Below are 26,751 nucleotides of genomic sequence, written 5' to 3'. Positions count from 1 at the left end.
TGCTTCAATTTGCATTTTTGTTTTTTTTGGCCAATTTGTTGTTGGCAGATTAAACGCAAATCATGGCAACATCGCACTACGTGCTTTTCTGCAGCTTCTCCTTTGAAGTCTATTGAACTAAAAAAGCACCATTTTACATTGAAAAAAGTATTTGACCCTTTCCAAATACACAGCGGCTGAAGAAAGCATAGAATTGAATGTGGATATAGGAAATAATGTTAAATTAATTGGGTTTCTGCAAAAAGCACCAAAAAAACGCATAGGTGTGAACCAGGCCTAAGACGTTTAGTAGCAGCATGCTTGCTCCTTTTTTTTTGTATCACCTGTCATAATGGGGTTAAAAAACTAAAATGAGCTATTTTATAGAATAAAGAGAGCAGAGCAAGTCACAAATGACTCCTACGTATGAACGGACCTCAATGCTGGCCGCTTGTGCTCCATGCTGCTCCTGGATACCTCAGAGCAGCTATCTGGCAGTGTCGGACACATCCCACACTGCCAGTACTGCATGGCCCAGAAGCACCCATAACATCCCACATCCCTGCACAGGCTGAAGTTGCACTTAAAAATGCACTGTTCCGACTTCCACACAAACTTCACTTAAAACAAACAGTCCCTATTGTGTTTTTAACCCGGGGACTGCCTGTACTGGTAAAAGTTTACTTTAAATGTAATTGTAATTCCTTCTATTACCTCCAGTCTATCAGCCTCCACTTTCTCTGGGTTCAGATTCTGATCATCCCTGCACAGTCTTTTGAAGTGTGTTTTTTTGTTTTTTAACCACTTGCCGACCGCCGCACGCCGATGTACGTCGGCAGAATGGCACGGGCAGGCATAAGCACATACATGTACGTCCTTTGCCTCCCGCGGGTCGGGGGCCCGATCGGGCCCCCGCCCGGTGCCTGCGGCGGTCGGTTTTCGTTCGGGAGCGATCCCGGACGAGGGGACGGCCATTCATTCATGGCCACCCCCTCGCGATCGCTCCCGACGAATGGAAATCCCCGGTGACATCACTTCCTCTCCTGTAATGTAAACACAGGAGAGGAAGTGATGTATTCTCTCCTCCGTGTCAGTATTTTTCGTTCCGACACGGAGGAGAGCGGATCAGTGAGTTGCACCAACACATCCCACACACAGTAGAACATGCCAGGCACACTCACACCCCCCCTTTACCCCCCGATCACCCCCCCAATTACCCCTGCCCCCCAGTCACAGTGACACCAATGTCATTTTTTTTTTTTTTTTGCATTGGTGTCATTTGTGACTGTAATAACTGTTAGGGCAGTTAGGGTTAGCCCCCTTTAGTTCTAATGTACCCCCCTAACCCCCCCAATAAAGGTTTAACCCCGTGATCACCCCCCGTCGCCAGTGTCACTAAGGCTGGGTTCACATTGCAGCGGTTTATGAGAACGAATGTGATTCGCACCGCACTGCAGTGCAAATCACATCCGATCTCTGTGCGATTCGAGTTCAGCCATTCGCCGCACCCGCCACACCCGCCACACCCGCCGCACCCGCCGCAAATTCGCACGGGACCCTTTTTTTGGCCCGCAGCAGAATCGGATCGCATGGGTGTTCACACCATGCGATCCGAGTTTGCAGATCGCACTGCGATATGCGAACTGATCTGGGGGTGTCAGTAACATTTCACTGACACTCCCAGCAGTTCGCATAGGGCAGTGTGAACTGCCGCCGGGAGGCATGCGATGCGGGAACCCGCCGCGGATTCGCGGCGTTTCCGCATCGCTCCAGTGTGAACCCAGCCTAATAAGCGATCATTTTTCTGATCGCCGTATTAGTGTCACAGGTGACGCTAGTTAGGCAGGTAGGTATTTAGGTTCGCCGCAGCTTTTTATAGCGCTAGGGACCCCCATATACTACCGCATAAAGCCCCCTGATTGCCCCCTAGTTAACCCTTTCACCAGTGATCACCATATAACTGTTACAGGTGACGCTGGTTGGTTAGTTATTTTTTTATAGTTTCAGGGCACCCGCCATTTATTACCCAATAAAGGTTTAACCCCCTGATCACCCGGCAGGTGTCATTTGTGACTAATAACTGTTAGGGCAGTTAGGGTTAGCCCCCTTTAGTTCTAAGGTACCCCCCTAACCCCCCCAATAAAGGTTTAACCCCGTGATCACCCCCCGTCGCCAGTGTCACTAAGGCTGGGTTCACATTGCAGCGGTTTATGAGAACGGATGTGATTCGCACCGCACTGCAGTGCAAATCACATCCGATCTCTGTGCGATTCGAGTTCAGCTATACAGATAGTATGGCTGAATTCGTGTCGCACCCGCCGCACCCGCCGCAAACTCGCACGGGACCCTTTTTTTGGTCCGCAGCAGAATCGGATCGCATGGGTGTTCACACCATGCGATCCAAGTTTGCAGATCGCACTGCGATATGCGAACTGATCTGGGGGTGTCATTAACATTTCACTGACACTCCCAGCAGTTCGCATAGGGCAGTGTGAACTGCCGCCGGGAGGCATGCGATGCGGGAACCCGCCGCGCATTCGTGGCGTTCCCGCATCGCTCCAGTGTGAACCCAGCCTAATAAGCGATCGTTTTTCTGATCGCTGTATTAGTGTCACAGGTGACGCTAGTTAGGCAGGTAGGTATTTAGGTTCGCCGCAGCTTTTTATAGCGCCAGGGACCCCCATATACTACCGCATAAAGCCCCCTGATTGCCCCCTAGTTAACCCTTTCACCAGTGATCACCATATAACTGTTACAGGTGACGCTGGTTGGTTAGTTATTTTTTTATAGTTTCAGGGCACCCGCCATTTATTACCTAGTCTCACTAGTGTACCCCTAAATTTAGGGGTGTCTACTTTCTAAAATGGGGTCATTTGGGGGGGGGGGGGTTTGTGCCATCTTGGCATTTTATGGCCTTCAAAACTGTAACGCCCTTAGAAAGCCTGAAGGCGGTGCTTGGTTTTTGGGGCCCCGTACGCGGCTAGGCTCCCAAAAAGTCCCACATATGTGGTATCCCCGTACTCAGGAGAAGCAGCAGAATTTATTTTGGGGTGTCATTTCACATATGCCCATGGCATGCGTGAGCAATATATCATTTAGTGACAACTTTGTGAAAAAAAAAAAAAGTTTGTAATTTTCCCGCAACTTGTGGCAAAATATAAAATATTCCATGGACTCAACATGCCTCTCAGCAAATAGCTTGGGGTGTCTACTTTCTAAAATGGGGTCATTTGTGGGGGTTTTGTGCCATCTTGGCATTTTATGGCCTTCAAAACTGTAATAGGTAGTGAGAAGTGAACTCAAAAAATTACGCCCTTAGAAAGCCTGAAGGCGGTGCTTGGTTTTCGGGGCCCCGTACGCGGCTAGGCTCCCAAAAAGTCCCACATATGTGGTATCCCCGTACTCAGGAGAAGCAGCAGAATTTATTTTGGGGTGTCATTTCACATATGCCCATGGCATGCATGAGCAATATATCATTTAGTGACAACTTTGTGAAAAAAAAAAAAAAAAAAAAAAAAGTTTGTAATTTTCCCGCAACTTGTGGCAAAATATAAAATATTCCATGGACTCAACATGCCTCTCAGCAAATAGCTTGGGGTGTCTACTTTCTAAAATGGGGTCATTTGTGGGGGTTTTGTGCCATCTTGGCATTTTATGGCCTTCAAAACTGTAATAGGTAGTGAGGCGTGAAATCAAAAATTTACGCCCTTAGAAAGCCTGAAGGCGGTGCTTGGTTTTCGGGGCCCTGTACGCGGCTAGGCTCCCAAAAAGTCCCACATATGTGGTATCCCCGTACTCAGGAGAAGCAGCAGAATTTATTTTGGGGTGTCATTTCACATACGCCCATAGCATGTGTGAGCAATATATCATTTAGTGACAACTTTGTGTAAAAAAAAAAAAAAAATTTTTTTTTTGTCATTATTCAATCGCTTGAGGCAAAAAAATAAAATATTCAATGGGCTCAACATGCCTCTTATCAATTTCCTTAGGGGGTCTACTTTCCAAAATGGGGTCATTTGGGGGGGTTTTGTACTGCCCTGTCATTTTAGCACCTCAAGAAATGAGATAGGCAGTCGTAAACTAAAAGCTGCGTAAATTCCAGAAAACGTACCTTAGTTTGTAGATGTGACAACTTTTGCGCAAACCAATAAATATACAATTATTGACTTTTTTTTTTACCAAAGACATGTGGCTGAATACATTTTGGCCTAAATGTATGACTAAAATTGAGTTTATTGGATTTTTCTAATAACAAAAAGTAGAAAATATCATTTTTTTTCAAAATTTGCGGTCTTTTTACGTTTATATCGCAAAAAATAAAAATCGCAGAGGCAATCAAATACCATCAAAAGAAAGCTCTATTTGTGGGAAGAAAAGGACGCAAATTTTGTTTGGGTACAACATTGCATGACCGCGCAATTACCAGTTAAAGCAGCGCAGTGCCAAAGTGTAAAAAGACCTCTGGTCATTTACCAGCAAAATGGTCCGGTCTGAAAGTGGTTAAACAAGCATGTTATACTTACCTGCAGTCCCGATCCTCCTCTTCTGAGGTCCCCCACCGACGCTTCTGGCTCCTCCTGACTAAAGAGCATCCCAATTGCAAGCTACAAAGTATAGTATAAAGTGCCCCTATAGCAAGGTAAAAAAAAAAGTCTGACTCGCTTCCTGCCAGGACTACATGTCCCATGAGGCATTGCTACTCACATTCACAATTTCTCAGGCATTTATTGACATGTATGGACAGTGTACTGAGCTGAATGTGTGCTGCATTGTATTTCCTGATATGTAAACTAATAATGCATTCTGCATACAGGCCAACTAATCCCCCAGGGCCGGTCTCTATTTTTACATGCCACCATCAGTGGATTGGAAGTTCTTCTGATGACATTCTATATTCCACCACTGTTTCAATTCCCTGCCCTACAAGAGGGAGTGGCCTTTATGGGTGAACACCCCGAGGCACCCACTATATGGTTGGGGGACTTTAACATAACAATAAACCCCAGTCTTGATAGACTTGGTTCCACTACCCCAGTGTCGCCTCAACCCTCAATTGCCAGGTTTGGGAGGTTCTTCTTGGAGTTTACCATGATTGACACCTGGAGGCACAAGTACCTTCACTCCTTCACACTTTGTCTTGTCCCACATTGACCTACTTCTCCTAGTTTTACCCACTCTATTGCCAGACCTGCTTTAATGTGGGGTTTGGTGTTGGGGTCCTGTCAGGGGTTCACTCTAAGTATAGCGCTTTAAGGACAACAGCACTCGCTTTTATCCGTTTCAGGGCTTGTTTGCCCACTTTTATGTAAATGAAAGTTCAAAACAGAGGATTCCCTCGCAGGGGTATTCAGTATTTCAGTTCAGGCCTTACGCTTTAGGGCCTTGGTCTGTCTCCCACCTCTGTGCATACAGCAAGTAGCCTTGTGCTACATTAGCTCCCACCTCTCTATCCTAGGTGAAGCCCTACTGACTCCCATGCCCAGACCTCCTGTCTGCAGGGTGGAGTCATCTCCAACTGGGAACCTAGAGCCTTTATCTGGTGATTGCTTAAAGTCCAGAACGCAGCTGACTCATTAGTGAACTGCCTGTTTATTAGACCTGGATTCTGGCAAGGTACCGCCCGCTACATTGCTCTCTGACTACTCCCCATATTGGGTGACCATATATTTGCCAACTTTCCTTATGGCGCGTATATGAAAGCTGAACCCACTATGTTGGACCTGAAGAGTATCCAGTGAGAATAGGTCCGCCTTATTTTTTTTTTTTTGCCAACCAGGGGTTGGCATCGGTTGGGGTGCTATGGGAGCCCCTCAAGTTACATGCCCATATGATCCTTTCTACATGCATCAATAGGCACAAGGCCCCATCCAAACTTGCACTCAAACAGGTGGAGGAATGCCTGGTCTCTCTCGAGCAGGTGTTTCTCACTGACCCATCCTCGGACAACGCTTCTTTTGTGAGACTACAGTCTAGAGTTACTGACCAACTACACTTTGCAAAAGCTAAATGGGGAATTTTCTTTAGTAAGCAACATATCTTTGAGCACAGTGAACTTGCGGGTAAACTGCTTATATGGCCCACCTTAACTATAGGCCCCGGTATCCAGTATCTGAGGGTGGAGCTCTTATTGTCTTAATACCCAAACCCGGGAAGAATCCACTCTTTCCTGAGTCGTTATTGCCCCATCTCTCTCCTGAAGTTAGATGTCAAGATCTTAGCCAAAATTTTTGCCCATGAGGCTTAATAAAGTAATACTTGGCTTAACCTCCCTGGCGGTATGATTAGTTCTGGTTTTAGGTGCTGAAAGCGGTACAATTCTTTTGCATGGAAATTTGGCGTTTTATATTGTAGTCCTGTAATTCTTAAGAATAGCTCTCTTAAATCTGTTCAAACCAGAGTCTAGCAGACATCCCGGGTATGATAAAGTTTATAATATAATAAATCAATAATGTAATCAAATCCAAAAACACTGAAATTTACTCATTTGCAGAACTGTCGCTGTCATTAGATTTAGTGTTTTTTAATGACAAATTTCCCCACAAATCGCTATCGCTCAATTCTGCAAGTGATTATAATTTATTATCGCTGTTTTCTAGTTGGTCTAAAATCACATTTGTCATAAAGGGACAGTTTTTGGTTGCTATGGGCAATCTCCAAATTCCAGGCAGAAAAAAAACAGTATTTATAATATAAAAGTGCATGCAGGGCACTGCACAGACCACTAGGGACAAAGGGGTGTGTCATTTTTTTTATACAGTACTGTAATCTGTAAGATTACAGTACTGTGTGGGTTTTTACTTTTTTGAATTTGGCGCCGATCTCCGCTCCCGTGCATTGTAACATCGCAGGGACCAGAGATCGGCGGCATTCGGGCACTATGTGAATCGAGCGGAGGACAGCTCGATCACATAGCGCGGGGACATCGCTGGATCCAGGGGACAAGGTAAGTAACTTCTTGTATCCAGCGATGCGATCCCGAGTCTGGCTCGGGGTTACCGCTCGTGGAACTAAAATCCCAGCCCGAGCCAGACTCTGGATTACTGCCAGGGAGGTTAATACATCCCGATCAGATGGGATTTGTGCCCAACAGAAACACAGCATTCAACCTCCAAAGGCTCTTTATGAATCTTCAAACTACACACGAGAATACTGGATCCAGGGTAGTGATCAGCCTGGATGCTGCTAAGACGGTTTACTCCCTGGAATGGAGCTACCTGTGGGAGTGTCTCCGCTGGTTTGGTTTCATCCCAAAATTTATTAAATGGCTCCAACTCCTCTACCAGGCTCCCACTGCCTGGACCCAGGTTGATGGCAGAATTTCAGACCCCTCCCCCTTATCCCATGGTACCCGTCAGGGCTGCCCCATATCCCAACTACGATACGCCCTAGCAGTAAAGCCCCTTGACATCACCATCAGGGCACGTTCGGAAATCAAAGTCCTCAGCATGGGACGGTTGACCTAGGTCCTCAGTCTCTATGCGGATGACATGCTCCTATACCTGGAAGATGCCGACCCTTCACTCCAGGCGGCTCTGCAGCTCATTAAACAATTTGGTGCATATTCCGGATTGCAGATCAACTGGTCTATGTCCCAAATCCTCCCATTGGCTGTTGATGCCCCCACAGCATGCCATAATTCTAAATTCAGAGTCACTATATGATCCCTTTAAAAGCCAAAACCCCGACCTGGTCCCGACTTTGTCTCTGAATTATGGGACGTATTTGGTGAAAATGATACTTCTCCCCAAATTGTTATACCCTTTGTGGCACACCCCCCTGTACATCCCCCATACAGGTCTTCAAATTCATGGAATCTGTCCTCAACATGTTTGTATGGCGAGCTCTGGAGTGTCCTGTCCACTTGGGTGGCACCGCTTAACCCGACCTCACCCTGTATTATATTGCCTCTCAATTACCCCATTTCTTCTACTTTAACCAAGCAGACAGGGAACGGTGCTCCACCCTTGTATGCTCTTCTGTTTCTAGCCCAGTGGTCCATCCCTTTAAAGTTCTATTCTGTGGCACCCATAAGTTGCCTCATATGGGCAACAGGCATCGCATCATATTCCATTGCTGTAAAATGTGGCAGCTGGTCATGTCCAACACTAAGGCCCCCACACTCCACACTAACACACCACTGTGGGATCACCCGCAACTTCCTGAATTCCTGACTGCTGGCGATTTTATAACCTATGGATTGCTCGAGGAGTTATATTTCTCTCACAGGTCATAGTCAATGGCTCGATTACATCACTCCAGGCTCTCAAGGATAGTTTTGGTTTGCCTAATCATATGTTCTTCCGTTACCTCCAACTCCGCCATGCTCTCAATTCCCAATTCGGTGACTCGTCGTCGTACCTGGTGCAAGTGGTCTTGGGTCAGGATCCCAAGAATTGGATTTCCTCATTTTATAATCTCCTTATGTTACCCTTAGCCACTGCTCAGGCGTACCAACTGAATAATCCAAGTGGGGGGCAGACTTGGGGGGGCAGACTTGGGGGGGCAGACTTGGGGGGGCAGACTTGGGGGAGGTATTGGCCTCTTATATGTGTAAATTGTCAGATTACCTTACGCAACTCTACATTCTCCACAGATCCTACCTTACACAGATTTGCCCTTCCAAATACAAACTGGGTTACAGCCTGGCCTGTGGAGACACTGGGGGAACATTCTATGACCTGAGATCGTCCTGACCCTCCCTCCAGGGCAACTGGTTGCAGGTGGTTACATTCCTTCATAACCGCATGGGTTCCCCCCTGACTCTATGCCCCCGCCAGTGTATACTAGGCCTCCTCTCCATCTCTGAAGAGGAAAAACTATTTAAATATATTTTTGCAGTCCTTGTTCTTGGCCAGAATGCAAATAGCCAGTCTTGGATCAAAGAGTCACCCCCTACTATTCAGCAATGCATTAGGGCCATTAATGCTATTCTCCCCTACAAAAAAGTATGGTATTCACACACAGGCTGCCCAACTAAATACAACAAAATATGGGACAGGTGGCTGGAGAACTTCCTACACATGCACTATTTAATCTGCGGAACTCGATGCATCCCATGTCACACACTCTCACCCTTACCTTTTAGTGTTTGCTTTCTTGCTTTACTATGCAAGGTTATTTACTTACACCCCCCCCCCCCATCTGGGTACAATCAGTATCGGTAACTAGACCTTTTACAGTTTATACTCCGCACAGTTATGTCAATGCTTTATCATTTTGAATGGTGCCAGTTGCACTTTGTATTTGTATATTCTTTTAATATGCTTAATAAACTTTATTCTTGGTTTAAAAAAGCGTGTGTGTGTGTGTGTGTGTGTGTGTGTGTGTGTGTGTGTGTGCGCAAATTAGTAATAGAATTATTGCTTAGTTAACTGACGCATGCTGCTAAAATTTGCCTGGGCAATTAGGGATCAAGGATGTTTTTGTAAAATTCAAATACAGTTCAGGTTTAACTGCCGTTTTTTAATTTTCCAGATAAGATCCTGAAGGAGTTGATTGAGCCTTATGAGAAGAGAGTTAATAAACTGTCTCAGTTCCTGGTCGATGTGAAGCCCTCTCTTATATACAACATAGTGCCTATATCCGATCCTTATGGCCCTTCAATAACTGATCCAGATCTGAAATGTATTGTGGTCAGTGAAGAGACTCGTAAGGGAGGACTCTCTGTGAACAAGAGGCGTCTAGAAAATGTAAACCTTGCATATTTCTTTATGACAGATTATCTATCTTGTTTTACTGTACATTTTTGTTTAGGAAATTTATTATTTTAGTTTCGTTATTTAAATTGCCTTACTATGTAAAATTCAGGAGCCAGGCAAGGCTCTGGAAACCTCTTATAAAAATATGACTAAATTAAAGAATGATTGGGTATTTCATAATTCTGGAAAATATCATGCATTAATGTGCATGCAAAGGTGAAAGCAAAGAGCTGTCTGTAAAATTATCTAAAGCCCCAAGACCAAAGGAGATTAGATTTTAGCCAAAATAATAAACATGACATACTAACCTGCTCTGTGCAGTGATTTTTCACAGAGTAGCCCCCGATCCTCCTTATTTGGGGTCCCCCAGCTGGCTCTCCGGGCCACTCCCTTTTGGCGAGTGCCCCATGCGTTCTCTCTCCAGAGCTGTTTAGTCTAGACGTGCACTTTGTTTCGGTCCATAAATTCTGACAAATTTTTGGTTATTCAGGGATTCGGATATATCTGAATCTCCAAATGAAATAGTAACACATTTAGTTGAAATTAATTTAATTTTGTTTTGTATATTTATCTAACGCATTCCAAATTTTCAGGGACAATACGGATCGACCGATTCGTATTCTGTGTGATGAATAGCTGGTTAAGGACCACTCCTGGAACCTGGCCACTGTGTCCTTAACAACCGATGACTCAGTTGTCAACTGACTTCCCGGCCCGCTCGTGACCGCAATGAAAAATGCAGAAAAAAGTGTAAGATAAGTGTAGGGTATGGATTCTGGCATGGGGTTCCCCTTAAAATCCATACCAGACTTGAAGGTCCTGGTATGTATGACTTGAGGGGTAACCAGCGCTGTTTTGTTTGTTTTTTCCTGCATTTTTCATTCCTGGCACTATTTTTTGTGAACTATAGTGAACTATATTGAATAGTAATGATGGGCTAATGGCGCTACCTCAAACCTTCTGTTACCTATTATCTTCCCTATAGGCTCTGTGAGACCCAATTTGTGCTTACTATGATGTCCCAATTGTTTAGTGTTTATGTCCAACTAATTCTTTCTGTTAACCCAAATTCAACCATGTGCCACTACAAATCAATTATATTGCTTACCCTAAAAAAAGGTGACACGTACAGTTATTCACTAGCGTGATCAAACCCTCAATCAGAATCCCAAAGGGATAAAAAATAAATAAATTAAACCCTAAAACACCCAAAACCACATATAAAATCCAAAAATTCCAAACAATATACAAAGTATTTTTGTGATAGTAGTTTTTGTGATACCAAAAATATCAGTATACTACACAGCAAACAACCGCACTTAGTGTACAAAACCCCTAATCGGGGAAAGATTACACCTATAATCGCACTGCGTTTGTGCAGTTCCTGTGCAATTACTGACACTGTGCACAATTTATATTTCCACTATAATACCCCGTGGGTGAAAAAATATTACAATAAAGGAACAAAGACCACCAAGACCATGAAAAATACAAAAATAAAAAATAATAAAAATAAAAATGAATAAATGTGCGGGGTGATTCCTAATCCCCTTGCAAATGTGAAAAATACAAAAACCTGGAAAAAATGTAAATAAAATCCAAAAAATATCAATAGGTATATATATATATATATATATAAGGTCCACAAAGAGTCTCTTATCATGTATTTTCAACCATGCGATTATTCTTTTTCAAATAACAGGAAGGTGACTTTTGTGATTAGGCCTGCTTATTGGTGACTTCCGTGCTCGTTCCCCCTCAAGGGTCCCCACTCACCGAATCCACGCACCCCCTAGGGGGTATATTGCCTGTAATCTGTGCTCCACTAGGTTGAGGATTCTTCTAATTAGCTCTGTCTTCAGCTGGTCTTCCCCAGGGTTTATTGGAAATGATGAGAGAAGGAGGCTTTGTTATCCACCAATGGGTCCTCAAGAAAGAAAAAATCTACTCCTGGTGTAGTATTCTCAATAACTGACCACTTGAGAGAAAGGGAAACGGGCTACAAAAAAGTTCTTCAAAAAGGCTTGCACAGAGTAATAGCTTCTGAAAAGATTTATATACCTTATTGATATGTATATAGCAGAGGACTAATGATCACTCAAAATATGCTTTATTACAAAAATGTTATATAATTACAAAAAAGAGAGAGCTTTCGCATATGCTAAAAAATTATTTTACAGCGCTTAGTGCAAAAAAAACTTTTTTACAAAAATGTCCCTTTAAGTCAAAAGTGCGATCTACAGCAATTGCACTATGAGCCTGTAAATTTAGTATATATGTATGTACCAATAATGCATCTCAAAAGAGTATACCAAAAAGTGGCAAAAAATAAAATAAACTAAAAGCCAGAAAATCTGAAAAATATTAAAAATAAAAAAAATAAAAAATAAAAATGTATCTTAAAAACAGCGGTATAATCCTTTTTAGTGCAAACCAGCGCTATACACAGTTACATGGAGCCTAAGTCCCCAATTCTCTAGGGGGTCCCGTTTTTGCAGGCTTCCCATACACTGGATGCAAAGCTACTTATCTTCATTAAGCAGATGGTGATCGCTGCTGAGGACGTCTATGACGAAACGCGTACAGCGTCATTACGTACACCACGTCACTTCCGGTGCGCCTGACCCGGTGGAGCGCAGCTGGAGCGCACGCCGTTCGATTAGGGGATTACCCTTGTGGATGAGCGAACCGGGCTGGTGCTAAAATTTCTTTTAAACCTCCGTCCATAGGAGGATGACTGCTTAATGAAGATAAGTAGCTTTGCATCCAGTGTATGGGAAGCCTGCAAAAACGGGACCCCCTAGAGAATTGGGGACTTAGGCTCCATGTAACTGTGTATAGCGCTGGTTTGCACTAAAAAGGATTATACCGCTGTTTTTAAGATACATTTTTATTTTTTATTTTTTATTTTTTTTATTTTTAATATTTTTCAGATTTTCTGGCTTTTAGTTTATTTTATTTTTTGCCACTTTTTGGTATACTCTTTTGAGATGCATTATTGGTACATACATATATACTAAATTTACAGGCTCATAGTGCAATTGCTGTAGATCGCACTTTTGACTTAAAGGGACATTTTTGTAAAAAAAATTTTTTTGCACTAAGCGCTGTAAAATAATTTTTTAGCATATGCGAAAGCTCTCTCTTTTTTGTAATTATATAACATTTTTGTAATAAAGCATATTTTGAGTGATCATTAGTCCTCTGCTATATACATATCAATAAGGTATATAAATCTTTTCAGAAGCTATTACTCTGTGCAAGCCTTTTTGAAGAACTTTTTTGTAGCCCGTTTCCCTTTCTCTCAAGTGGTCAGTTATTGAGAATACTACACCATGAGTAGATTTTTTCTTTCTTGAGGACCCATTGGTGGATAACAAAGCCTCCTTCTCTCATCATTTCCAATAAACCCTGGGGAAGACCAGCTGAAGACAGAGCTAATTAGAAGAATCCTCAACCTAGTGGAGCACAGATTACAGGCAATATACCCCCTAGGGGGTGCGTGGATTCGGTGAGTGGGGACCCTTGAGGGGGAACGAGCACGGAAGTCACCAATAAGCAGGCCTAATCACAAAAGTCACCTTCCTGTTATTTGAAAAAGAATAATCGCATGGTTGAAAATACATGATAAGAGACTCTTTGTGGACCTTATATATATATATATATATACCTATTGATATTTTTTGGATTTTATTTACATTTTTTCCAGGTTTTTGTATTTTTCACATTTGCAAGGGGATTAGGAATCACCCCGCACATTTATTCATTTTTATTTTTATTATTTTTTATTTTTGTATTTTTCATGGTCTTTGTGGTCTTTGTTCCTTTATTGTAATATTTTTTCACCCACGGGGTATTATAGTGGAAATATAAATTGTGCACAGTGTCAGTAATTGCACAGGAACTGCACAAACGCAGTGCGATTATAGGTGTAATCTTTCCCCGATTAGGGGTTTTGTACACTAAGTGCGGTTGTTTGCTGTGTAGTATACTGATATTTTTGGTATCACAAAAATTACTATCACAAAAATACTTTGTATATTGTTTGGAATTTTTGGATTTTATATGTGGTTTTGGGTGTTTTAGGGTTTAATTTATTTATTTTTTATCCCTTTGGGATTCTGATTGAGGGTTTGATCACGCTAGTGAATAACTGTACGTGTCACCTTTTTTTAGGGTAAGCAATATAATTGATTTGTAGTGGCACATGGTTGAATTTGGGTTAACAGAAAGAATTAGTTGGACATAAACACTAAACAATTGGGACATCATAGTAAGCACAAATTGGGTCTCACAGAGCCTATAGGGAAGATAATAGGTAACAGAAGGTTTGAGGTAGCGCCATTAGCCCATCATTACTATTCAATTTTTAAACATAACCTGGGTTTCAGATTGTGTTCTTAGGGAGGCAGCAACCTCATAGTGATTAATATAAATAGATCCAACTTTTATATATGTATTTTCTACATTGCTATACCTCATAAAAACTGCAACTAGTAACACATTATCAATAGAGTCAGGGGGAGACATAGGCATTCACATATATCCCTGTTTGACTGTGACCTGCTCCATAAGCGCGGCCTCCCGTGTACAGTTGATTTATAGTGAACTATATACATATAAATATTCAAAGAATAATTAAACCTTTTTCTTATATCTATATATGTGTGTGTGTGTGTGTGTGTGTGTGTGTGTGTGTGTATGTATATGTATATATATATATATATATATCTCCTTGAAAGTATTCCTACCCCTTGAAATTTTCCACCTTTTTTCATGCATGTTACAACCAAAAACTTAAATGTATTTTGATGTGTTTTTTTTTTTTTTTGTGATGGACCAACACAAAGTGGCACATAATTGTGAAGTGGAGGGAAAATTATAAATTGTTTTCAAAATATTTTACACATAAATATCTGAAAATTGTGCCGCACATTTGTATTCAGCCCCCTTTACTCTGATACCTCTAACTAAAATCTAATGGAACTCTTAGACGTTTTTGAATTAATTAATATTTTAAGTGATAAAGTTTCTGAAAATATATGCAAGTTATATGGATGGTAAAAAGTGATGGTCTCTGAAGGTCACAGAACACAGAGTACACAGAGTACATAGAGGAGTGGTTTTGCGGAGTAGGTACTTCTATTTTTTAGTTACTATGTCAGGACAAATGGGTGGAGTTAAGCTACTTATCTTTAGACTGAACCATATTGGGTATATATGCAAATATGAGTGTTATTAGGATATGCTGACATAACATTATGAAACAATATAAGAATGGAGTAGGATTATGAGTCATGGAAGAGAGGTGTGAAGAGAAGGAACGCTACACTTTGGAGAATGTAACATCAGAAGTCTCTCACTCTAAAGCCATCACCATGCCATATGTTACCAGATGTCAGTCTTGTCTTTGCTTATCTTTCTAAACAATAAACAACCTTTATGGAAGTATTCTACTAAGAAACTGATTCTTAAAAGTAAGTTGGAAATGCGGCCTTGGATAAAGACATACAAATCTCCTCTACACACATCCTCTAGGAGAGAGGACATTGACTGACACGTTTATACAAAGACTTTGCTAATTCATCCTGAAACGCCCCTGTGAGTATAGTAGAATACTAGAGTAATATGTATTTTACTAGAATATGTAGAGTATGTAGTTTAGACCTGTCTACACCTTTCTTTCAATGGCAAACCCTTACAACACATTTTGACCTACGGGTAAGCCTAGATTAAGGCTTACCTGTAGGTCCAAGAAATATCTCCTAAACCTACATTGTTTTGGAGATATTTGCCAAAAGACAGGCACTGCTGTCTACGGCGCAGGCGCACTGAGCGTGGCACCGTCAACGGCAAATATGCCGCGCGTGGTGGCTCCCGTGCACATGCGCGGGAGTGACGTCATCGCAGCTTCGCCAAATGACAGCGGCGGAGCAGCGAGACCCACCGAGAAGATGGATGCGCCGGACTACAGGGGACAGCGGTGACATCTCTGGCTCCTGTGTCAGGTAAGTGACACATAATGGACTACTATGCGATGCATAGTAGTCCATTATGCTTTACCTTTGCAGGGAATGAAACAGGAAGTAAACTCATCAAGGTTTACTTCCTCTTTAATGATTGATCAAGTCTAGAGAAAAAACTATCAAAGAACCTAGAAGGAGGCGTTTGCATCAGATGTGGACAGCGGTCTAGTAAATGTCAGGGGTGAGTTTTTTCTCTGTTTACTCACCTCTACCCAAAGTTTGTAACTTTGTACGAAAAAAAAATAAAAACATACAGCCTACGAACTTGATTGACAAGGCCAGTTGGAAGGTATACTTCAAGTTATTTTTGGAAAATCCAGGACTTTGTGAAGACTTAATTTAGTTAAGTACGTGAAGATATCTGCCAAGGTTAGTTCCTAAGAAGTTGAGAAGTCTCACATAAGAAAATATTGGGTTGTATCCCAAGAAGAAAAAAGTGTTGAAATAGGAACAAAGACTTCACGTTATTTGAAAAAGTCACCATTGTAGGTACAGAGGCAAATGTACACTTTGGGTGAGCTAATATGAAAGTCGGATTTTGATGTTTGAAGATGGAAGGTCCAAGCACAAAGGCAAATGGATCAACAGGCAAAACACTACAGCACACAATTCAAGCAACAGCAAAAGAAAAAGTGTCAAGGAACAACAAAGTTAAAAGGACATTATTCATCTCTTATAGAGAAAAAGGAAAAGGTCTGGTGTCTTCTCTAGGCTCAGAAGTATTAATACATTACATATGTATGGAATACTGGAATACATGCAGTAGTAAGGTAATTAATGCCAGAGAGCAAATACGTTTTTTTAATAAGGAAACTAATTTTAATTCTGCATGTAAATGTTTATGAATATTTAAGCCCTGAACAACAGAAAATGTGTTGTTATACGTGGTCATTCTAAAACGCATACAAAGGGGTAGAACAAAGTTTTTAGAGAAATACTATTGATTAAGATTGTGGAAAGAACTGTATGAAATTGAGCTAATGCAAAAAAACATGTTTATTGTTTTACAAAAATTCTACAGATTTGGTTGCAGGAAATAATAAGTTAAGGATTGAGCAATTTTTACAAAAAATTCCAAACTTGGATTTGGGTATTAAATTAAAAGTAGTAGATTGTTCTAATTTACTTAGCTACCTAGAGAAAATATTAAAATATATACGTTTTTTGTTCAATCTAAAAATTTTTTTAAAAATAACTATTGTTAAAAGTTTTTGTAAATGAGTATTTTTGGTAAAAGTAAAGACTTTGGTTGGGGGAGGAGTTTTCTCAGGGAAATGGCCGATCGCAGATCATGGGCAGGATCCAATCTGTGAGTTTCACAAGATTGTCTTCTAAACAATTTTTTTCATTATTATATTCAGGAAAGTCCTATAATAAAGTGTACATGATTTTTCGCAGATGTACAAACAAAATATGTTTTAAAAAGTGGTAAAGTTAAACATCTTGAAAACGAGAAACAAGATTGTTACCTAATTGTACAGTGTAGGGGGTACAAAGCATGGTAGCTAAGACTGTCAGTAACAGATGATTCTCTGAAGAGTAGGTGACATGTGAGGAGTGTATTACCAACAGAGAAATAAAGATCAAGTTACAGACTGGTCAGACATACCATGACATTTTTCACTTTTGTGGATCAAAGCACAATATATTTTTGTGTTAAATTTTCCAGATACTTGGAAGAGGGTTCACTGTGTTCACTGATGAGAAAAATATATATTTAAAAAAGTATCATTACTTACTAAAAGTAATTGTTTTTAAAATAAGATATTTTTTTTAGGCCTTATTAACTTTTTTCGAGAGTTCATTGAGATTTTGCATACAAACTATCTTAGTAAATTTTAATGAATTATATAGGCTTACTGTAGGGCAAATATTTTTTTTTTTAATAACAAAAGATAACTTATATACAAACATTTGAAGTATTTAGTATTTTGGGTAACTATAGAGATCTCTCTGTCATTGTACATTCAAGTGTATGTGGATGATGAGACAATTTCATTGATATTTACAAATAAATGTGTTAGGGGTGTATTGTCCAATGCTGTAAATAAGAAGTGTTGCGCTAAAGTGAAAACAACATGTTATATGAGGTATCACATACGTGATAAATATATTATACCATGTGTATACAGTGACAGTTGTGAAACAATTTATACGTTAGTTTTAAACAATTTCCAATGTGAACATATATAAAGATATAAGAAAAAATGTCTCTTAGTGAAAAGAAAAGATGATCAGTCCCATTTAGTGGAACCAACTAGATGTCTTCCAATCTGTCGGAATATTAGATATAAACACCCTGGTGCCGATACCACCACCCTGTGCAGGTGCAGGCTTACCGACTCTCTTGGACCCAAGTGAGCGTACGCTCAAAGGGGTAAATTTTTGCTTTAGTCTGAAACGACTGAGGCATTCAGGGCTACCCACGTTTGGAACTTGAGCTTCAACAACAGAAATCGTTTCCAAAGCCAGGCTGTGCACGAAATCAGTACCGACCAATCACAGAACAGGTCACACTCTCCACGAAGACCATATAAAATAAAAATGGGGCCAAAAATAGCATAATTCCGTAAAATCAATCAATTTATTAAAAAGGTTATCAAACTCACATTTCAGCAGTTGATACAAGCGCTTATCACATAAAGATGGCAGCAGTGGAGTCCTCCCGATGCGTTTTGTCTCCTTGGACATCGTCTGTGGAGACGAAACGCGTCGGGAGGACTCCACTGCTCCCATCTTTATGTGATAAGCACTTGTATCAACTGCTGAAATGTGAGTTTGATAACCTTTTTAATAAATAGATTTTACGGAATTACGCTATTTTTGGCCCAATTTTTATTTTATATGGTCTTCGTGGGGAGTGTCGAGTTTATTAAGTCAGCATCTGCAGTATTTGCTGACTTTTCATTTTTTTTTTTTTTAGGTGGACTCCCTCTTTAAATGCATGTGTAAATATACACGTTTGGAAAAACATGAGCATGGGTGCATTTTAAGGAGTTGTATTTCCAGTATAGTGCATATGTACTTGGCTAAATCCTGCAGACTAGTGTGGGGCCAACTGCAGTTAAAGCAGTTGCATGCTTGCAAACTAGCTAAAACGCACATTGCTAGAACGCATGTTTGCTAAAGATGCATGTTTTTACATATTTGCATAAATATACATGGCTATACATGTTTGCATAAAGATGCATGATCATGGTTGCACAAGGATGCATAGTTGCACAAAGATGCATGTTCATGTTTGCAAAAATATACATGGTTATATATGATACACGGTTGCATGAAGATGCATGTTTGCTTAAATATACATAGTTATACATGTTTGCATGAAGATACGTGATTGCAAAGATGCATGTTCAGACATGTTTGTATATATGGTTTTATGTGATCGCATAAGGATGCATGTTTATAAATGTTTGCTTAAATATACATGGTCACATAAGGATACATGGTTGGATAAGGATACAGGGTTGCATAAAGATGCATGTTTATACTTGTCTTCATAGATACGTGTTGCTTAATGTTACATAAACCAGTTTCCTCAACGCATGCTTGCTTATTGCGTAAATGCTTGTTTGTGAATGAATGTGTGTTTACAGAGACGCATGCTTTCATATCTTGCCTACATGCATAGTTGCATAAGCACATGCTTGCATAAACATATGCTTCCGTAGATGCATATTAAACACATGCTAGCATGTTTTCATTTGTACTGCATAGGTATGTTTATTTACATTAAGACTGGCCATACACTTATAGATTATCTGCATATTTTCTATGGTCAGATGGAAAAAGTGGAACAGGTTCCTCCATCTACACTGAACTGTGTGGATGGAAGAATCTCCCACTGGCCCAAGCTTCCATATCTTTCTAGTCGGCCCCACTGGCTCTCACAATACCTGAACATTCTGGGTGCAGGCATTGTTTAGGTTGAGAGCCAGCGGAGCCAACTAGCAAGATACTGAAGCTTGGCCCAGTGGGAGATTCCTCCATCCACACAGTTTAACATGCATGGAGAAATCTGTTGCACTTTTTCCATCTAACCATAGAAAATCTGCAGATAATCTATAGGTGTATGGCCTGCTTAAGCTGTATACATATGTGCTACATGCATATGGGCTTATTGGCCTGGGGCTACATGCATATGGGCTTGTTTGTCTGGGGGTACATGCATGTGTGCTTATTGACCATGTACTGCATACCTAAATGCATGAATGGCAAGAATACTTATAGACCTGCTTGTTTGCATACCTAGGTACTGGCATATAGAAGGGTTGCATAGAGGTAAACCAACATTGTTTTAGGCCTGCATCATTGGAGGACTGTGTATTGGTTTGGCTAATATAGTCGATGCGTTATTTACCTGTTATACCAGTAAAATAGTTCCGGAAAAGAGAGGTAGCCGGGGGAGGCAGAGGCACCGCTTTCAGGTTCAGGGATTTGGTGGTGTCCATATCTCCCAATGGACAGTGGTGTCGGTGCATCGGAGCCACTGTAGTGCTTGGCAGTGCAGTGTTTCCTGTCGCATTCATTTTTCGTCAGACTGCGGCTGCATCAACTTGATCATGCCTGATCTTGTTTGATTGAAGCCTAAGCAAGATCAAGCCTGGTTAGTATATAGATGGGAGACTGCCTGGGAATACCTGATGCTGTAAGCTTTCTCCACTTGGGTGAGGGAGGCATCTAAGGCTACTGTGTATTGAGAGTATCTCAGGCCAGAAAATCTTAGGGTAGGCTCTGAGGTGGTTTATTTCATCTTTAGCCAGCAGGAACCTGGTAGGTTAAGTGCACCCCTTGGGACTGTCTGTCACAGAGTCGTCAGTCGTTTGCCTTGCATTTGCTCTTGGAGCAGAAGTTATGGGCTCATTGTGAGACAATCAAATGGTAGCAGTTCCAATGTCAAATAGGGACATGAGGTCTATCTTAAGATCTCAAGTCGCTGGACATCCTTCTGGTCCAGATAGGCTAGACTGTTCAGTGATGACCTGTCTGCAAGAGGTAGATTTCAGGGTCCATAATTGCCTGTAAATGCACATCTTCGCGTGGCAGTTTGTTTCCAGGCTCATCAAAGATTTCTGTAATTGCAATGAAAAGCCATTTTTTTTTTGGGAGTTTTCCTTAGGGGTTGGACACAGCTCCGGAGTGTTCAAAAAGTGTATAGCCCCAGTGCTGAGCTTAATAAAGACACCTCAATACTCAATAGACATGTGCACATATATATATATATTTAGTTACTCCCGAAATTCATTTTTATTTGTTTTGTTTCGTTAAACAATGCATTCCTCCGAGATAATTAAGGTCGAGTCTGTCATTAACCACTTGGGATCCGCGCTATTGCCAAATGACGGCATTAGCGCGGACCTACTTTTCCGGGACTACGTCTATTGACGTCGTCCCGTGCATGAGCGGCCTGCGCGCCCCCTGAGGGGCGCGCCCCGCGCGCTCTGTGATCGGCGAGTCCGTGAGACTCGCCTGATCACCGATCCGAGCAAGGGGTCGATCCTGACCCCTTATCACGTGATCAGCTGTCAGCCAATGACAGCTGATCATGTGAAACAAAGGAGCCGGTAAAAGGCTATTATTCCTCCTCGCGCTGACAGCGCGAGGAGAAAAAAAAGAGCCGATCACCGGCGGCCGTGATCGGGACATCAGTCCCGATCATGGCCAGCCCTGCTAGTGCCCACCTGCCCCCTGCCAGTGCCCACCTGCCCACCAACATTAATAAAATGTTAGTGCCACCCAGCAGTGCCCACAGTGCCACCCAGCAGTGCCCACAGTGCCACCCAGCAGTGCCCACAATCTGCCTCAAAAAAGGTGCTGCACCCCAGTGCCACATATCAGTGTCATCTACCAGTGCCCATCAGTGCTGCCCAGCAGTGTCACCTATCAGAGCCACCTATCAGTGCCCATCAGTCCCACCCATCCGTGCCACCCATCCGTGCCACCCATCCGTGCCACCCATCCGTGCCACCTTATCTGTGCCCATCTTTGCCCATCAGTGCCGCCTTATCTGTGCCTATTAGTGCCGCCTTAACTATGCCTATCAGTGCCCACCAGTGCAGCCTATCAGTGCAGCCTATCAGTGCCCACCAATGCAGCCTATCAGTGCCGCCTCATCAGCGCACTTCAATGAAGGAGAAAAATGACCTGTTTGCTAAATTTTATAACAAACTATTAAACATGATTTTTTTTTTTTTGCATCTTTTTTTGTTTGTTTAGCAAAAAATAAAACTCAGCTGTAATTAAATACCACCAAAAGAAAGCTCTATTTGTGGGAAAAAAATGATAAAAATTTCATTTGGGTACAGTGTTGTATGCCCGCGCAATTGTCATTCAAAGTGCATCAGCGCTGAAAGCTGAAAATTGGTCTGGGACTGAGGGGGGTTTAAGTGCCCAGTAAGCAAGTGGTTAAGGGCTTATGGTGTTTTTCGAATGTTCTCAGAAGATTCGACTCAGCAGCTAAACTGTACGACGCCGCAATCGTACATTTCCGGTCGAATCTTCCGCCTACAAGCTATAGTAGAATTCTAATGTATGACACTAGTAATATTTATTAATTATTACTTGTCAACCAACATTAGAATTCTTCTATAGCCTATGGGCAGAGCATTTGACCATAAATGTCCACTCGCGGCGCCTGCTTCGTCAAATCTTTTCTCTGTCGAATAATCTTGGACTAATTAGGTTAGGCACATTCCACCTTTTTTGATATTGTCTCTATCGAATCTTTTCTCTCCATGTAGAATAATCTTGGACTAATAGAGCTAAGGTTATACATATTCGACCACAGGTTCGCTGGGCAGATTGCCATTGTCAGTGTCATTTGGAATCTCCTATCTATATCGAACTGTTGTCGCAAAAAAAATAAAGCATTTGTTGGTGTCGAATCTTTCAGTTTTCAGATTCTGCACATTTGTTATTGTTTGTTAAAACGATAACGAAAATACCCAAAATTCGGATGAAAATGCATTTGGACGAAAACGAATGCACATGCCTAATACTCAATACCTCAATAATCTTTGCTCAGCATGCAGTCAATTCCAGGGGTTCCTTCAATATATTTCTACAGGAGGAAGCTGTGTTAAGGTCAAAGCATGTTCCCTACTCCAGGTCTTGGTAGAGGTTCCTGTGCCTGGAACTTGAAGATCCAGACATTGCATTGCCAGAAGGCTCAGGTTCCAGGGTGTTGCTGAGCAAAAATATTGATATTCTAACTTTTCAGGAATTTGGAAAATTACTGATGCCAGTCTCAGTCTCTCTAGTTGATTTGAGGCTGGCTACAGTGGGCTTGAGTGTCCACAGGAGATAACTGTTCAATAGCTTGGAATTTTTGGCCAATACGCCTTGCTCCGGCATATGGGGCAAACCAGTTGTAGTTTCAATCCGCAATGTCTCTGTAGGCATATACAGTCAGGGCCATAAATATTGGGACATCGACACAATTCTAATCTTTTTGGCTCTATACACCACCATAATGGATTCGAAATGAAACAAACAAGATGCTCTTTAACTGCAGACTTTCAGCTTTAATTTAGTTTATATATGTGCCTCACACTTTTTAAGGGACCAAAAGTAATGGGACAATTGGCTGCTCAGCTGTTCCATGGCCAGGTGTGTGTTGTTCCCTCATTATCCCATTTACAAGGAGCAGATAAAAGGTCCAGAGTTAATTTCAAGTGTGCTATTTGCATTTGGAATCTGCTGCTGTCAACTCTCAATATGCAATCCAAAGAGCTGTCACTATCCGTGAAGCAAGCCATCATTAGGCTGAAAAAACAAAACAAACTCAGAGATAGCAAAAACATTAGGTGTATCCAAATCAATTGTTTGGAACATTCTTAAAAAGAACGCACCGGTGAGCTGAGCAACACCAAAAGACCAGGAAGACCACCGAAAACAACTGTGGTGGATGACCGAAGAATTCTTTCCCTGGTGAAGAAAACACCCTTCACAATAGTTGGCCAGATCAAGAACTCTCTCCAGGGGGGGGCGTGGCCAACTGCCGAGCTGAATGGAAGCCTGAATCCTCAGCTCCTGCACTGAACGGATGATAACGGCCGTATACTGCTAATCCGACCGCTAAAAAATGAACCAACCGGATCCCCACACGTTCGGGAACCAGAACGGAACATCACGGAAACGAAAAGAGTACCGACATCCGAAGAAATTGACGGATTTCTTCTCCGGGAGCTCTCAAAATGGCGCCCGCGATACCTCACAGCACTACGAACGGGCCTATACTGATCTGCCTGATGCGGACGTCCTGAACACGCAGGCACAAGACGAAGATGTGAACTCCACATCATCCCAGGGACCCCAGTCAGCATCCAACAGCCCAGCTAAGTCACGAATGAGACTAGAAACTACTACTACTCCAGCTCTGGAGGTAAGGCCTACTCTGGACAGTCTCCTCACACAGACACCAGCATCCTCCCCTATTGCGGCCTTCCCCACTGCTAATCAGCCTGTGATAGACACCATGTTAAGACATGCTGATCTCTCTACACAGCTCCTTACATTCTGATATCACCTCTCTAGTCACAGCATTCAAATCTGAAATGGTCACTGTGAGCAGCAAAGTAAATGTTCTTGAACAGCAGATGAGCACAATGGCTGTCACAGTTAATGATTTAGTCGATGCTCACGAACACACCAGAGAAGAACAACAATGGGTTCGCGCCAAAATGGCGGACTTCGAAGACCGCTCGAGGCGCAACAATATAAAAATCAGGGGGATACCCGAAACAATCTTACCCTCAGATCTACAATCCTATGCTAGAAAAATGATTTCCTCAATTCTGCCTGAGCTACCCCCAATTGAAACGGTCATCGATCGTATTCACCGACTTCCGAAACCACATCACTTATCTGTGGAGGTCCCACGAGATACCCTCATGAGAATACATTTCTTCCACACCAAAGATATGCTTCTAGCCAAAACCAGGAGAATGGAACATCTTCCTCCACCATACCATAAACTGCAATTCTTTGCAGATATATCCCAGTACACGCGTCAGCAACGGCGTCAACTACACACCATTACTAAGCCACTAAATAACCACAAGATTCCATATCAATGGGGCTACCCCACCAAACTCCTGATCAACAGAAATGGAAAGAAATACAGCATCCATACAGTTGAAGAAGGTATACAGCTTCTCCGTGAATGGGGCATTGTCCCTGAACCAATAATGCCAATACAGCAGCATCATACTGCAACCCAACTCCATGGCTCTTCTGATCCTAGGATCCGCTCCAGCCAATGCACATGAGATTAGTGGTATCACTGTTCAGAAATCCACTGTAACCTCCGTTCCAGTGCCTGCTCGTTGCAGATTGTTCACGAACACTACCCCCACAGATTGCTAGGTAGTCCTACCACCTTACTACCGAGCGCTACCTTTCTTCCCCTCACCATCGCACCTCCCTTCCATTGTTTTTATCTCCCTTTTATTGTTGTTTCAGCTTGTGTATATTAACTGTCCGCTTTTTCCCCCACCCGTCCTTTCCTTGGAGAGCACAACCCTCAGACCTTTACTGACTTCCGCACCTGCTCCATCAACCGACCAGTGGATCCATCGTCTTCGCAACTTCTACACCGACAATACCTGATAAGCCGTCAACTGTGAGTACTACTACACCTCTCACGACCCTCCCTCACCATTGCACAGAATGCCTAAATTCTTATCTCTCAATGTTAAGGGTCTTAATCACCCAGCCAAGAGGTCGTCTCTGTGGAAAACTGCAATATCTTCTCACTGTGATGTCCTCTGCGTTCAAGAGACACACTTTAAAATCACTGCAGAACCCCCATGTACCAATAGACACTTCCCCAATATTTTTCGAGCCTCGGGGCCTGAAAAAAGAAATGGAGTTCTAATAGCAATTAAAAACACACTCTCCTTTTCACTACACGATAGCCTAGTTGACCCCAATGGCAGATATCTTGCAATAGATTGCTCTTTAAACAACGTCAGATATACTATTGTGGCCCTATATGCTCCCAACAAAAAGCAAATTAACTTTCTCTCCAAGCTTCTGAAGAAAATAAATAATTTTAAACGTGGCCAACTCATAATTTGTGGGGACTTCAACATAGTCCCGGACATCACCATCGATACCTCTCACACCACTAGACCTGCCTCCCAAATGGGACCCTTCATAAGGAAAAATGATCTCTATGACGTTTGGAGATGTCATCACACTACGGAAAGAGACTATTCCTACTTTTCTCCACGCCATAATTCTTACACACGCATAGACTACTTTTTGGTGGACAAATGGACTTTACCCCGTATATCTGCTTCAGAGATTTCTACCATTACATGGTCCGACCATGCACCGGTTATGATAACTGTGGGGGACTCTCCGACCACATCCAAAACTCGGATCTGGAGAGCTAATGCCTCACTTCTTAACTCCCCACAATATTCAGACCACCTCAAACAAGCACTGGAGGAGTACTTCTCCCTCAATGAAGAATCTGTTAATGATAATTTCACACTTTGGAACGCTCATAAAGCGTTCATAAGAGGAGTACTTATACAATTGGGAGCCAAAGAGAGGAGGAGGAGATCACAGCGCTTAGACACGCTTACTTCAGACATTAAACTCCTGGAAAACCAAAATCAATCCAATCCTAACCCCTCCACTAAACTTAAACTAGATCACCTTAGACAAGAATTACGAGCTCACCTACTTGACAATTACCAAAAAGCACATACTTACTTTAGAGCTGTACATTATTCTACTAGTAACAAAGCTGGTCGAGCCATGGCTACCAGAATTAAAGGTCATTACTCCAAGACTAAAATTCCTTTTTTATTTCACCCCACCACGAACAAAAAAGTAATAGATCCCTCTGCTATCGCAGACGCATTCAGCCACTACTATGAATCCCTCTATAATTTAAAATCAGACCCCAATACCACACAACCCTCTCCTCAGGACATAGACTCCTTTCTCCAAGAAATAAAACTTCCCAGACTCTCAAGTGATCAACTTCAGTCACTGAATGCTCCATTCACACCACAGGAAATTATTAACAC

General features: G+C 42.0%; 1 protein-coding gene across 4 annotated transcripts in view; it reads left to right on the top strand.

The window, feature by feature from the left end:
- Positions 1-26,751, top strand: part of COASY (Coenzyme A synthase) — a 639,852-nt gene that overhangs the window by 181,329 nt on the left and 431,772 nt on the right. For all 4 annotated transcript variants that reach the window (XM_077459443.1, XM_077459444.1, XM_077459445.1 and 1 more), the window contains one exon: positions 9,454-9,668. In XM_077459443.1, coding sequence (XP_077315569.1) covers positions 9,454-9,668 — 215 coding nt within the window. The remainder of the gene's footprint in view (positions 1-9,453; positions 9,669-26,751) is intronic.

The sequence above is a fragment of the Lithobates pipiens genome, unplaced genomic scaffold (assembly GCF_037356315.1).
Source record: "Lithobates pipiens isolate NorthernLeopardFrog02 unplaced genomic scaffold, aLitPip1_a1.2 Scaffold_28, whole genome shotgun sequence".
NCBI lineage: Eukaryota > Metazoa > Chordata > Amphibia > Anura > Ranidae > Lithobates > Lithobates pipiens.
Note: the sequence above shows the minus strand (reverse complement) of the source record. Positions and strands in the feature narration are given on the sequence as shown.